This window comes from Monopterus albus, unplaced genomic scaffold (assembly GCF_001952655.1).
Source record: "Monopterus albus unplaced genomic scaffold, M_albus_1.0 scaffold142.1, whole genome shotgun sequence".
Taxonomy (NCBI): Eukaryota; Metazoa; Chordata; class Actinopteri; order Synbranchiformes; family Synbranchidae; genus Monopterus; species Monopterus albus.
In genome coordinates this window covers 929,767-944,497 of record NW_018128022.1, presented here as the reverse complement: position 1 = coordinate 944,497, position 14,731 = coordinate 929,767, and the positions used below count along the sequence as shown (strand labels likewise).

Below are 14,731 nucleotides of genomic sequence, written 5' to 3'. Positions count from 1 at the left end.
AAGTTTATTTAAAAAAGCTGATTACTGTTGTGTTGTGCATACTGTAAAGAATTTTTTTTAATGTATTTACAAATTAAGTACAGTTTTCAGTTGATGCTGCAAAATAAATGTTACATAATTGACTTTTGTATTTTCTAAATCTCTTCTTTCCATTTAATTTTGTATTGCTGCATGTTAGTTAAAATCATTATTATATATTGTAGAGAATATCACAATAAAATTGGTAATCAAGGTTACAGTAAAGGCAGTGCTTAATTCATAGTAATTGGCTGTCATCAATGCTGCCACTAATATGGTCTATTTACAGAAATGACTACATGGTACTGTATTTGGATTATGGTGAAATTCCATTGTTAATGTAAAAATAAATATTGTAGCTATACCATAGTATACTGTAATTTCAGTAAGATACAGCATGATACTGTGTTTTAGTATATGGTATTATAACAGTAATACTGTAGAAAAACAGTAAACTACTGGCAACCCTGCTGCCAGTAGTTTACTGTAAAATCAAGAATATACAGAAATCTACTGTAATTCAGTACATGACATTATTACAGTAGTATACTGTAAAATAGATAACAGTAGGTAAACTGTAGAAAAAACAGTAAACTACTGGCAACCCTGCTGCCAGTAGTTTACTGTTTATTTACAGGACAATTGTTTACAATTAAGCCTTTCTGTGTAGAGTTTGCATGTTCTCCCTGTGCCCAGTTTTGTCTGTGTACTCTGGCTTCCTCCCAGAGTCTAACGACGTGCAGGTTAGTTTGACTGGTGACTAAAGTTCCCATAGGTGTGAATGAGAGTGGTTGCATCTCTGTATGTCTCTGCCGGTGCTTTATCGACGAGCTGTCCTATGTGCACCATCTTGCCCAGTGTCAGCTGGGATTGGCTCCAGTCCTACTGCAACCCTCTACAGGATGAACAGTATATGATGGATGGATGCTGGAAACACTGAATGCATTATGTTTTCTACTAGAGTGAAAAGAGAAAAAAACAACAAAGTGCACTGATCTTCATCAATGTTTTCTGCACCATGACTATATGAATAGCTTTGCTTCACAATTGTTCCTGTCATTATCTAACTAATAGAGTTAAGCTGCTCTTGGAAGGTTTTCTAGCTTTTTCTGAACCATTGTTATTTCCACATCATGGGGAAGAAATATTATACTGCAATCTGGTGTTAAACCCCTTTGTTTTAGAGAGCAAAAAGGTGAGAACAAAAAGGTGAGGGCGAAGGATAGTCTGTAATCTGGGGAACAAAGCCATATTATTTCTAAAGTGTTCCTGTTTTGTTCCAAGAAGAAATCCAGATATCTTTCGCAGTCTAATTGCATACAGTGTGAAAGTCACTGTGTAGACGTCCACTAAGCAAGGCAACCGGTCTCATTTGTTTACAGTACCTGCAACAGACATGAGTGTGCAATATGTTTTAAGGATACTGCTCACATGTAAAAGCAAAAGTTTTTCCAGGAAACAGGCCTAAAGATCCTGATGTAGAAATAAAACATCTGAGTCAGATCCCATCTGTAAAACTTTAGGATAAATTAAAAATTTTCACTTGATTTAGATAATAGTCTGGCATATTCCTGCAGGTACTGGGGGCATGTAGTACTGCAGATTCTTCCAGAAGTTTCTGTTTGAGCACCATTTGGTGAGTTTGTTGGTTCCAAGAGAGGTTTGCTTCCATTTCAGAGCTCCTTGTTTCCTCTTGATATAGCGAAGAGACTCTGGCAGGTGGCTGTAATCCACAGGGCCATCTGGTAGAGTAGAATACAGTGTTAAATGTGTTCACATTTTATTTGATCAAATATTCAAAAATATTTAGAAAAAAAAACATATAGCATCTTAGTGTCACTCCTGGCCCTTTGAGATTTTGGTTGTAGTGTAACAAGCTCGAACATTTCTACCCAGGTTTGCAGCTGGTGTGGCCCATTACCAGGACACTATTCTTAAAGGAATAGTTTAAAAAATTTTGGGAAACCACTTTCCCATCTTGGCAAGTCATAATTCCAGCCTCAGTTATGTTTGTTCTGCCACTGCCTTCACCCTGTCCTCTCATTTCCCTAGACCTTCCCTGCCCACTCACAGGCCTGTTCCCAGTTTCTTCATTACTTTTCCCACTATTTAATTCCACCTTCTTGCAGCTAGACTGTCATGTTCTTCATGTTTGCTGTGGAGATCTGATATCTGTCTTCCTTTTTGTTCCCACCTCAATGTATGTTAATGTAACTGCACCTGCTTCTGTGCCTGCAGCTGGGGAAGCAGTTAGAATATGAATGAATGTCACTTTCAACATTTTCCCATTTAGGGGTCGCCACAGCGAATCGTCACACTGATGATTCGCATGTTGACATTTGGCATGTGTTTTATGCCGGATGCCCTTCCTGACGCAACCCTGATTTGAACCTCCGCTGCAGCGGTGAAAGCGCTGCGCCTTAACCACTAGGGGGAAGCAGTTAGAAAACCACAGTATTTCTTGGCTCTGAGAAGTTTCTAGGCAATCAGTATACTGCATGCACATTCTCTGTGTGGCATACAGTTAAAAATAGGTAAAAGATTCTGTAAAATGAATAAAGCATACTGCAGATGATTACAGTGCCCCTCCATATAGTACATGACTTCTGGTTTAAAAACCATTGTTGCTAAGCTATAACTACCACCCTAGTCTTGATTTGCTGTCAGCTATCAGACTGGTAAGAGTGACCACCAACTAAAGATGGACAAGGGTGGCTAGGGAGTGAATGCAGTGCTTCCATCCTTTTGGAGAGTTGCTCTGACCCATATGGGATCCACATTGCAGCTATAAGCTACTATATTAAACCTTATTGTAAACAAAACCTTTCTGTGAGCTCTCAGGTAATTTTTCCTTGTTGACTGGAAGTTCACATTCATTTATGGGACACTGATGAAAGTTCACTTAACAACTTCTAGGGAGTTCATGAACAGCCATTTACTACATGAAGACTCTCAGAATCTATCCTCACCGATTTCCACCAGAATCACACGAGGGTCGGTTTGGGTCAGTGAGTCGTAAAGGCCAACTCTGTGCTCATAGCATAGCTGGTTTTGGTCACCATATAAGGACAACACTTCTTCTGTTTTGCCATCAGTGGAGGCTATTTCCTGTCTTGACAGTATGATTATCAGTCTGCGACACTGGCGCACTGTAGCAGCAATGACATCATGCATCGCTGTAAGAGATCAAACATAGGAAACGAAACAAGTGATAAAGGCTAGATATGTCTTTGTGTTATCCAGTGACTGACTTCCTGAAACCCATGGCCTACAAACTCTCTGTGTTTAAACTACAAATGACTATTTTCAAGGTATAATATAAGATTTTAGGCAAACTTCTTCAAGGCAGCCATTTTTTCCAGTTCTAGACATCCAATTGTTTTAATTTCACAATAAGCAATGTGTGGAATTAAACAGCACATCAACTTCATTTATTTTGTCAGTGTTAAAAACCAGTTCACCCAGCTTACAAGAAGACATCTTCTAGGGCCTGTGGAATATCCTGAGCAACAATGATATCCACTGTTTGGCACATTTAGTTGTATATTGTTAACTCAGCTAACTGCAGTGATCTGTAATGCAACCATGTAGTGCATGGGAGCCAACACAAAGTAGAAGATGAACATGTCAACTATGTATATGCAAAAAGTTTATAAGGCAATGTAGTCACCACCCATAATCAGACCACAGGGATGCTTAAATGTAAACATGACTGTGTTTCCAAGTACACTCCACAAGGTACCTCTATTTCACCTTTAAATATAAACCAGGTGTCAGTTTCTGACCTTCTCCGGGGCAGTCATCCCGTCCTCTGATGTATAGAGTGTAACCATGTTTTTTCTCCAGCTCCTCAGGCAGGATCTGCAGAGCAAAGTCTGCTGTCTCAGCATTACTCATGCTGTTGGGATGGAGGAAGCTGACGTAGCCGTCATAGAGCTTACCATCCGGAGCTGTGGAGGAGACAGCACTGTCACCATAATCTGTAATCTGTCTCTTTAAATCTTTCTGGTTATGTTTGCTGTTGAATTTGTTGAGTATTTATTCCAAAATGCTGACACCTGTTCTCAGTCGGCTGACTGGCAAACAAGTTTCAGTTTTGTCACTAAAGCAAACGAGAATTCCTAGCAATACCTGACATTTGATTACACGGAATAGCGTACCTCCTACAGATAAAACTCTGACCTTGTTTTTTGGAAAAGTGTCTTGACAGTTTCCTGTAAGCCAACACCAGATCTACTCTAAACAGGAGGAAGGCAGGAGCCAGGGCAAGAATAGCCAAGGAGGCAGTGAGGCAGAGAGCTACAGTGGTGTAGATGGCACTGTGGTCATCTGGAGAGAGGAAGAGACAGACAAATTCAAATCTGTAGCTTGAGACTTGTAAACTTAGAAACAAAATTAGAATAAACAAGTACTTTTCAAAGATTTTTAGGAATGATCTATCCTGTGGGACCCTTTTTAGGCAACTAGCACTAGGCAATTTTCTAGGCAACTTATTTGGTTGTCACAACACAAAGGTAGTTTGTTATAAAATAAAAAGAGAGAGCAGAAAAAAAGATTAGAGTACCTTCTTGAAGCCACACCAAGCCTTGACTTGCTTTGACTGTGCTGCTTATATAGCAATGAATGGGGACATTCAAGAACCAGCGACGGACTTTAGAGATGGACAGAGTGGACAGACCAAACACCCTTCCGTTTGTGTGAATACTAACAGAAAAAGAACCAGTCATTCAATCCATCAGTCTGTCAATGCAATACTGCAGCAGGCAGTTAATATATCAAGCAATAATATTGTGTTTTTATTCTGTTTTGTTTAAAAGCTGCATTTGCAATATTTAGCAACAAATATAAAATATCAAGGGCTGATTGTCAGACTTCTTTAATGGCTGAGAAATGCTGTTTACTGACTTTTACCCTAATGTCGAGCACTTCTGATAAATAAACCAATATCAGATTCCTTTTCCAAGAACTGTTAATGTGATGAATTTGTTTAGTTAACACCCATTTCCATGATCAGGAACAGGCTGAAACAGCATGACAGGAAGCAGAAACTCACTATTCCCAGGAGTCGTTGAGTTCCTCATGGTCCTCCACAATTGTCTCGTTAATAGTCCAGTACATGTTAAAGAAATCATCCTCACTGAAGCCTATGTAGGCTAAACACCTGAGCTTCACTCCAATACCTGGTCATCAAGTGAAATTAAAAAAGAAAGCAACTGTCACTCTACATGTCCTGATGTTGTGATAAGATTGTCACTGTGATGGAAAATTCTTCAATGTCACAGTTAATTGTTACAGAAATTAGTCCAATGAAAACATCTGAAAACAAGGTCTGAAAAAGTCCATCATTTGTTAGAGCCTTTAAATCTGAAGGGTTGACTTCTGACAAATTCAGGCCCAACTGCAAACTGCAATTTTGAAAGGATTTTTGTTGATAGACACAATTGATGGTTGAGAGCAGGGGTGCCCAATATGTCGATCACAAAGGTAGTGTTGGTAGATCGCGTGCCATTCAAAAATAAATTAGATGTATCCAGCGTAAAACACGTGCCAAATGTTAACATGCGAATGGCCAGTGTGACGACTCGCTGTGGCGACCCCTAACGAGAAAAGCAGAAAGTGATATTTATATATAGCCTATCATCCATCCTCCCTATGGCATTTGCTACTTGATTGACATGCAGGGCAGCCAGTCTGAGGTCTTGTCTTTTCTGACACACGAGTCACCAAACATGCACAGTCAACCGTACGAGCTACTGCAAAACTCCAGTGAGCGAACTACCTTGTCAGCCTTCGAATTAAAGGGTATAAAATGAGTGGGGGAGGCAATCAAGTAAGAAACTGGAAACGTACCGAAAATGAGAGGACTTTTTTTTTCATGACGTTATATTCGAAGTGCGTTTAATTGATCTACCAATGTACCATCACTATTCCGAAGAAGGGAAATGTGGCACTTTCAGACCGTTCATAAAAAACTACGACACTCATTCATACATATATTGTGTGTGTGTGTGTGTGTGTGTGTGTGTGCGTGCGCGCGCATAGTATTTTTAGTGTAGGTTGATCATTTTGACTTGGTCATTTGAAAAGTATCTCGCAAGGCAAAAAAGTGTGGGCACCCCTGGTTGAGAGGTTTGAATATGAAAGGCATGCTCGCAGGTGATGATGCATTGTATACTAAACTCAAGCCTGCCCAACATACTGTTTGTGTGTGTCACTGGTAATAATTTGTGACAAAGTGCTACTTGCCCACTTTAACCATGACCACTTCCTCTTGAGGGTACACCAGCTCGGGCTCTGCACGCACTGTGTTTGTAAGGGCTAAAGACACAAAATGAATCATAAATGATTCTTCATTAGAGATTCAATCTGATAACACTTCAGGCTAAAGTGACCTATAGAACCTACCATTGTCAATAGTCAGCTGGATGCTGCGTGCAGCTGTGTAATTCCTGCCATTCAAGTTAATATGTACCAGGCAAGTGTATTTCCCAGCATCCATCTCTGAGACTGGTGGCAGCCTCATGATACCATTCTTATCCACTGAGATGGGCTTCACTAGGCGACAGTCCTGCACAGAAACACAGACTGTGATTATTTACAGCACAATAATAACTACAAACTTTATTTATAGAGCACTTTTCAAAGTGCCTTGCACAAGGCAACAGATTAAAAGCCAACAACAACAAAATTAATTACTTTAAACTGAACCTAGTGGAAAGTTTTAAAAGGTTAACCAATAGTAAAATAAAACAAAAATAGAATATAAAAATTTTATTTAAATCAGGATAAGCTGGTAACACTTTTTTCATCTTTCTATTTAGCATTAATAAGCAGTATATCCACATTTAGTAAATTATTTATAAACCATTATAATGTCATTGTAAGAAGATACTGTATGTGTTTATTAAGGTATTTGTAAATAACTGTAATGCCTCCTGTGGATGCCCATAAGTAGATGTTGGTGTATAAACAGATATCAGATGACAATATAGTAAAGCACTGTACAGTAATAATATAAAATAAGGTTCACAGGAGAAGTTGAACCAGTTAACAAATATTGTGTTTTAATAAACAAATAAAATGTTCACCTATTTATTGTTTTGTTTTTTTTTAAATTTTGTATAAGACTGTGCTCTATTTCAATTGTGAGAAAGAGAGATTTCTTGAAGAACTTAAACTCAAACTAAATGCTATAGGCTCTGTTTTCTGATGCTGTATACAGTCCAGTGTTGACAGGGAGTGGTTTGGTAGAATGGATAATTTGTACCATTATATGGGCCTGCTCCCAGACACAGATGTTTATCTGCAGCAACAACACAAATAGCACTCAGTGGTAACATTAGCAGCAGCTGGAGCAGATGTTTTCTTCAACCTTCACACAATCACACATTCCTGATGTGTACAGTAGGGGGCAGTGCTGCACTGATCAAACAGTGCACAGGACATGCATAAATCACCAACAAACAAATCAGGGTTATGGAATAAATACACACCCCTGCAAAATGAACATTATAAACTGGCCTAGGTTTATGCAGTATCTGCAGCAGGCCCTTCCTATGATTTTAATGATTGTCTCTGTCCACTTGGCTTTTCATTGGGCTCTTTTCCCATGGCAGGGTTTATATTAAACTGCACAAGTGACCACAGTCACAGCATGGTGCTACTCTGTATTCTGTGTCATGATAAAGCACAACAGAGGAGAAAGACACATACATGCAAAAAATTCTGCACATGAACATCATGGTGCTGTTTTACCTTCATCCATTGTATGCTCCTTGTGGTATTCAGTTTGAAAATCTCTGGCTGTTGGCAGGGAAGCGCTCCACTGACTCCCTTGGTGATGGATTTATTCTGAGGTGGCTCAGGACACTCTCCACTGGACACTGACACGCCTAACTTGACTCTCCATAATCCAGTCTTATCCCTAAAAAGAAGGAGATGAATGCTGAGCTGCAGAAAAGGCAAATCCAACTAAAATATGACCTTATACTGTGTGACTCTAGGTGATTTTACATTTTCATTTGTGTGTTTGTGTTTTCATTAATTTATTTTTTAAGCCATTATTATTCTTATAAACTGTTTCCTGAGAAATTATTGGGAAAAAAGAGTTTTGAGAAGGAAAGGATAATTACAGACAACTCTGTCATTCTACTGTTAAAACTATAGTATGTAACTTTTTTTCAAATATTTTAGTTGTACAAAAGGTAAGGTGCATGAAAGGGAAGAAAACACTAAAATAGATTTTGAAGGAACAGTTGAACATGCTGGAAAATACGCCTCTGCTTTTAGTCCAACAGTCCAATGGAAATCATCCGGATGCCTGTGCATTTCATAGAAGACAGAGCTGTAGTTGTAACGTGTTTAGCTAACGCTCAGTAATCAGCTCGTTCTACCGTAAATCATTTGTTTAACTCATACATAAACATATGAGTAAAAATAAAAATTCATGTGTAGGTTTAGGGGGGATTACATGCCAGAACTGACCCTGAGCCTTCCCTTAGTTATGCTGCTATAGGCCTAGGCTGCTGGGGGGCCCCATGATGCTCTGAGTTTCTTTCCCCTCCCCTCCTGCTCTCCTCTCCTCCCCTCTCCTCTCTCTCCCTATGCTTCTATATGCCACCATTACACATCACTAACTTTGTGTCTCCTCTCTCCCGTAGTGTGTCCTCTCTCTCTCTCTCCCTGTACCTTTCTGCAGGTTGCCCTGGCCCTGGAGCTCTACGTCTCTGACAAGCAGTCACCAGCCACATCAACCTGATCAGTGTTTGATTGTTGTGTCATGTTGCTTTTCTTCTTTTGTCTCTCCTCTATCCACTCACCCCAACCGGTCGAGGCAGAAGGCCGTCCACCAAGAGCCGGGGTCTGTCGGAGGTTTCTTCCGTTAAAGGGAGTTTTTCCTCCCCACTGTCGCCAAGTGCTGCTCAAGGGGGATTTGTTGGGTTTTCCCTATGTAATAATATTGATAACAGTAAGGTCTAGACCTTACTCTGTAAAGTGTCCTGAGGTGACTTTTGTTGTGATTTGGCGCTATACAAATAAAATTTGATTTGATTTGATTTGAACTAACAGCTGGGCAAAGCAGGGCCTGATTCATTTGATTTCATTGCTGCAATGCACATGGCAGCTCTTTTCGTTCATCTTTGCTTTTGTTCCTTTTGTTTTTAGCATGTTTGTATGATTTTGGATCTCCCTTGACATAATTTAACATTAAATCATTAAAAGTTTCAGTATGTAACTTAAAATAGCACTAACATGAAACTCCAAATCCACCCAGCACTCCCTCTCCCTGCTCCACTCTGCTCTACTATCCTCTACCACTCTCAAATATTTGTCCTTATGGAATTACAATAAATGAGAATGGAACAAAACTTACTGATCAAGCAGAAAAAACATAAAATCTCTGACTGTTAGACAGGTCAATCCCACTCAAAACCTTTTAGAAGCTAATTTCTCTGCACTGCTGCCATTGCTGTTCAATGAGTCTGGGTCACAGGAGGCTTTGACAAGTTCTGGAGCAGATTTCTACAACTAAAATATTTGAAAAAAAAGCTAAATAGCTGTCAAGGCTCAGGGTCAACTCTGAGACAATTCCACAGGCCTTACTGGGCCCTATACTATCTCTTTTCTCTCCATAAACTTGTTACAATGCTGCCCTCTATTCTTTTACTGTGTACATAAACTGCACATGCACAAGGTTAAATAAAACTATATGTCCTATAAAGTTGATATAAAGGTTATTTATTTAAAATACCATATTTCACATTGCCTTAGACCATCTGGCATTCTGAAGAGATGAAAATAGCCTACTTCATATGGTCACTTTTGAGCTGTTTGTGCAGTCACAATCAGATTCAGTCAAACCTACTTAGGCATACAGGCATTTCTCTACCTTTTTTCACAGGTGTATGTTCCATTATGAGAAGTCTGCACAGGTAGAAACCACAGTAAGCCCTCCCTGACTTCCACTCCAGGGGGCAGGCTCATGTTTTGCCACCGCTCTCTGCTCCAGGTCACACTCGTGTGAGTATCAGCAAGAGGGCACCTCAGCAAAAACAGGCGCCCCACACTCACATGGTAGGTTTCTGTTGCCCCACTGTGGTCTGGATGTGACAGTGCAGAAGGAGACCAGGCATTTGTCATTCAATGCCAGGGTGAAAATTGAACATTAAAAGACCACCAATAGAATTTCTGGAGTAAATGAAAAAGAGTGTAGAAAACAATTATAAAGAAATAAATTAATGGTTTGTCTTATAACTTTTGAATTAGAACATTTCCCTAAAGTGTAACAGTAGATCAGAGGATGGGCATTATGCAACATTGTGTATGATAAAAACACGAGGTATAACCATCTCAAAAGACTGTTAAGAGTAACAACATTCACTACCCATGAAATTATTGTTCGATAGCACAGTAAAATCTGTTCCATCCCTATGTCCAACTCTGAAATGGTGAAGCCCTACAGCATGACCTCTTACAGCCAACCCTGGAAACAGTGGTGACACTGCTGCACACATAGCTATTGTAACACTGCATTCATGCAGAATTGGGAGAAATGGAAACACAAGCCTGCTATTACTGCATAAGCTCAAATGTTACAGCTTGATTTAACCAGTGATAAAAGGTTTAAAAGGATTAATGAAGATATATCTTAAATGTCTTAATGCTTGTTGTTTTTAATGCTGTTACTGTTCTTCCTTGCCTCCATCAACCACTTTGAATGACCTCTGTGTATGAAATGTGCAATATAAATAAAGTTGTGGAAGAAATACTCAGATTGTTTACTTAAGTTTACTGCCTTCACCTAGTTGGTATGGTTTGGCTCTTGCCCGCTGTCGCTGAACTCGTCACAGCACATTTGCATAAAGCTGAGCTTTAGGACCCGGGCTCCTGTTGGCTTTGTATCGCACCACAGGACGCAATGAGCGACAATGTCCGGTTCTCATTAACAATGAACGGGCAGCTGTTGCTGGCTCGGGGGCTTCATCTCCACATGTGTGAATGCTAGTGATGGAGAAACTGATGCTTTCTGAGCCACTGAATCAATATGAAGCAACTGTGTTGCAAGGCCTATGCAAGGGGGATAAGATTTTTATTTAAAGGAGGTTTCTCCAGTTGTTCCTGTACTTCTCCTTGGCCCTTGTGCTGGTTTTAAAAAAGAAACTACTTTTCTAGCTCTTGTGCAGATATCTGCAAGTTCTGCTGTTGCCTCCAGTGCAACACCAGATTTTTAACCACCAAATTTAAACTATGGGCAAAACAAGGTACATTGCATAGCCTGAAAACTTAGCACAAGTAAACATATTTGTGGCATTGTAGTGATGAGACAGTGGATCTTGTTTTTAAGGCCCCATTCATCAATTAGAATTTCCTTGGGGGAATTTAGTAACCTAACAGGATAGATGACAGCTTCAGTTACTCATTTATGTAATGACAGGTGATGCGTCCATATTCACAGATGTCCACATTTCTGTTGTCAAGCTGACCACCACAGTCTTTGCCAGCTCTGCTTTGGCTTTTTTATATTTTGTCTCCACCATGACTCTCATTGCTTGTCTTGTGGGCAGGACACATGTTGGGTCAAGCTTGTTAACAAAGGCTTTAAAGCCTTTATCCTCCACTACATAAATGGCTGGCAGTCCTGCACAGTCATATCTACCAAGGCCTCATCCAGTTCAGCTTGTTGCCCTTTAAATCAGGAAATGTGAATGAGTATGCACACATAACTTTTTAAGAAGTATCATTGTTGTTTTTTATATTACCAATTTTTATTATTGGTCAGTCTTTTTAGTAAACATACATGCCAGCTGTCATAGGCATACCTTGTCCAGTTACTCCAGTTGCAGCAGGAGCAGCCGGATTGGGTGTAGTCTATGGGAGTCTTGATCACAGGTGCCTCAGCACTGACGAAGTGTTGTTGTTAAAGGCCAGTTCTTGAGCACAGATCAGACACTTGACCTTTTTTGGGGTAATAAGGTCAAAGTGCTCCCACACATATGATCTTGCTCTTTTAGGTGGCCCTGCCTCTATTCTCCCTATCTCTCCTTTCCTCACTCTCTCAAACACTCACCACACAGACTATCACACAAACACTTTTTTATGTTTTCACATTCACTTTACACTTTTCTGTATGTGTACTTAATATATAAGTGTGTATGTGTATGTAAGTATGTAATTCCATATGGAGAGTGTTTGAATGTCTATGTGCCAATGTGAGTGTATAACTGTATGGCAGTTTATCTAACCTTATGCTAATCCTACCTAAACCTCACTCTCCCTGGTTGTCAATCAATGAAACTATAGCAATAACGCAAGCAAAAACTCTCCTCCTCTGAAAAAACCCATGAAGTGCAGAGGGACTAAGCCTATGTATAAGCATGGTGAGAGTTTGATAACCCCGCCCTGTATTCAAAGCTGGCACGACACATCACCGTTACGCATGTGACCTCATGAGGCGTCATTTGGGGAGTCTCGCATGTGCTCATGTTGAAGTGAGGCATCGAAACATCTTTTATTATTTTAGCATAATTAATCAAGTTTATAAATTGTAGCCAGTTAATTTCCTGTTGATCAGATGTTTCACGTCTACCTGAAAATCTAGGCCCATATACAAAAACAAGTAACTTCATTTTAAAACACCAAATTTATACTATCCTTTTCAGGAGATGTTTTCTTATTTACTGTTTTTGTTTGTTTGTTATTTGTTTTTGTTTTTTGGAATGCAAAGCTTGCCACTGCAGTGTTTTTCTTTGATTGTTAATTTAATTTCTTTAATACAGTATGTCACTGAAGTCAGCAAGTCATTGGATGCTCTAACAGGACACTTAAAAATATACCATCCTCCTCATTCTGCATATTATTTGAGCAAAAAGTTCTCTCTTTGCTCACAGAAAGAAAACTTGACCTAGCTGCCCTTAGCTACTGTATCTGTTTTCCAAAGAAAACCCTTAGCACCTTCACAGATTTTTATAACTTATACAACTTATACAAAGCTGGCTTCAACTGTGTAATTTCACAATGAGTCAGTAATTTCCTTTTTAACACAATGCTAATTTCTGTTAGGTAAGGAACTTCCTGGAGACATAACCACCAAACACCAAACATCAAATGCTTTGACCTACTTGTGATGCTGAAAGAGCCCACTGACCTTTCAAAGTCTGCAGCTTGACATCTTTAAAAAAACATTTTAGAATGGAAACGGAGGTTGTACATGAGGCTTGCTTTTTGCTACCCGTTAAGATGTGTAACATCCGCACTCATTGAGAAACTGATTTTTCAGATAGCCCATGTGAGTGGGGGGGTGGGGGGAGGCCTTTTGTTTGAGAGTTTCTATAAAGTTAACGTTGCACAAACCAGAGCGCTATCATTAAGAAGAATGGAGTGTGTTTATATCAAATTAAGGTATAGTTGGTCAACTCCATCCCAAATTAACTGCAGAATTTAAGAGTGGTGAGCAAATCCTGTGATAACCTCTTTCTGCATATGTATAATGACAACCTGAGATGTGTGGGTTTTGTTTTGCACCTGAAATCCTAAGAAATATGATGTCCCAGTCTTTGAGTAGTCTTCCTGCTTTTTACAGGAAAAAAACAAAAGATTTTAAAAAATCCTAAAATACAGTCTCAACAGATTTACTATGCAGGATGTGTTTTTAATGGCCTATCTGTATATACAGTATAATATGAACATACACTGTATCGTCAATAACTTGGACTAGACAAGCCCATTGTGTATATTTTTTGTTAGTAGATCATTTTATGTTCTTTTTATTATCCCTGCAGTTTTCAAGAAATATAAAACTGCCATTTGTAGTAAGTCCCTTTTGAAAGAGGTTCTTAATGCTTCTCAAGTTCCTGCTTAGCAGGCTATACACAGGAAAAGTAATGCTGTAACGTAATGCAATGTAATTTCCATGATTAACGAATGTGCCATAAATATGTCCCTGTCTTAAAACAATTCATGGTTTTCAACTTCACCTGTGTATAATTACATTTTTTACCCTCCAAGGGTTCAAGAGAATGTTTTTCCACAGGCGGCCATGTTTATTCTGAAAATGCTCAGACCTAAGAGTCAGCAAATAATTCAGGTTAACCACTGGACAAAAACTTTGTATTATACATTTCCTATAAACCAGCCAGAGTCTAGTTTTGGGAATTATTACCACCAGCAGAAGCATTTCTCAGTCTGTAAAGTGTTCAGAAGAATTGTTATGATCAATACTCACTGTGTGCCACAGAAAAATCCAGAGACAGCAGCGCAGCCAACAGGCAGACCCAGCCTGCCGCTACCATGATTCTTGTCTGTGGGATTGAACAGGTTACATTTCTCAGTCATGGCTCATGTGCACACACATAAATAAGTTCTCTTGACAAATTTCCTGATGGGTCTCTGACTCGGAACAGGTTCCAGTAAGGGGAAGTGAGAAATGCACTTTGTTCTGCTTGTATAAGGAAGGCAGGGCTGAAACACTCCCAGTGAAGTCCCAGGAAGTTCCACTGATTGGTCTCTATTTGGAAAAGGTCAGACATTTGAAGAGGCTTGCTTTGTCTCTCTAACTTAATGAACCAAGAAATATTTATCCCCATTGGTGGTGTTCACCATCAAAGGATTGAAACACCACCAACGAGGATAAATATCTCTTGGTCAATGGCAGTCGGGCAGAACTGATGAAGCCTCTTGGATGAGAGGTGAAAAAACCAAGTCAAGTTGATGGTTT

The 14,731-nt window shown here is 39.5% G+C and overlaps 1 protein-coding gene across 3 annotated transcripts; it reads right to left on the bottom strand.

Annotated features, from left to right (window-relative positions):
* Nucleotides 1-678: 678 nt before the first annotated feature.
* LOC109968094 (interleukin-1 receptor type 1-like) lies at nucleotides 679-14,409 on the bottom strand. Of its 3 annotated transcripts, XM_020614113.1 has the most exons (11): nucleotides 14,240-14,387; nucleotides 9,908-10,118; nucleotides 7,774-7,942; nucleotides 6,424-6,586; nucleotides 6,265-6,336; nucleotides 5,072-5,198; nucleotides 4,583-4,722; nucleotides 4,201-4,347; nucleotides 3,804-3,968; nucleotides 2,988-3,194; nucleotides 679-1,760 (listed from the first exon to the last, which is right to left on the bottom strand). In XM_020614113.1, exons 1-11 carry the CDS (start codon nucleotides 14,304-14,306, stop codon nucleotides 1,567-1,569), a joined length of 1,662 nt encoding a protein of 553 aa, XP_020469769.1. In that variant the 5' UTR covers nucleotides 14,307-14,387; the 3' UTR covers nucleotides 679-1,566. The 3 variants fall into 3 exon arrangements, with proteins under 3 accessions (XP_020469769.1, XP_020469770.1, XP_020469772.1); XM_020614114.1 differs by lacking the exon at nucleotides 9,908-10,118 and having other exon boundaries at nucleotides 14,240-14,409; XM_020614116.1 differs by lacking the exon at nucleotides 2,988-3,194.
* Between the last annotated feature and the right edge of the window lie 322 nt (nucleotides 14,410-14,731).

What these genes read in the sequence shown, in the direction of transcription:
- LOC109968094 (XM_020614113.1), bottom strand. Translation starts at nt 14,306, where the DNA reads ATGGTAGCGGCAGGCTGGGTCTGCCTGTTGGCTGCGCTGCTGTCTCTG. An exon ending in CTCAACGACTCCTGGGAATA is followed by an intron (nt 4,723 to 5,071) that starts GTGAGTTTCTGC and finishes TTTTTCTGTTAG; the next exon opens with TATTCACACAAACGGAAGGG. An exon ending in ACACTTTTCCAAAAAACAAG is followed by an intron (nt 3,969 to 4,200) that starts GTCAGAGTTTTA and finishes TCTCCTCCACAG; the next exon opens with CTCCGGATGGTAAGCTCTAT.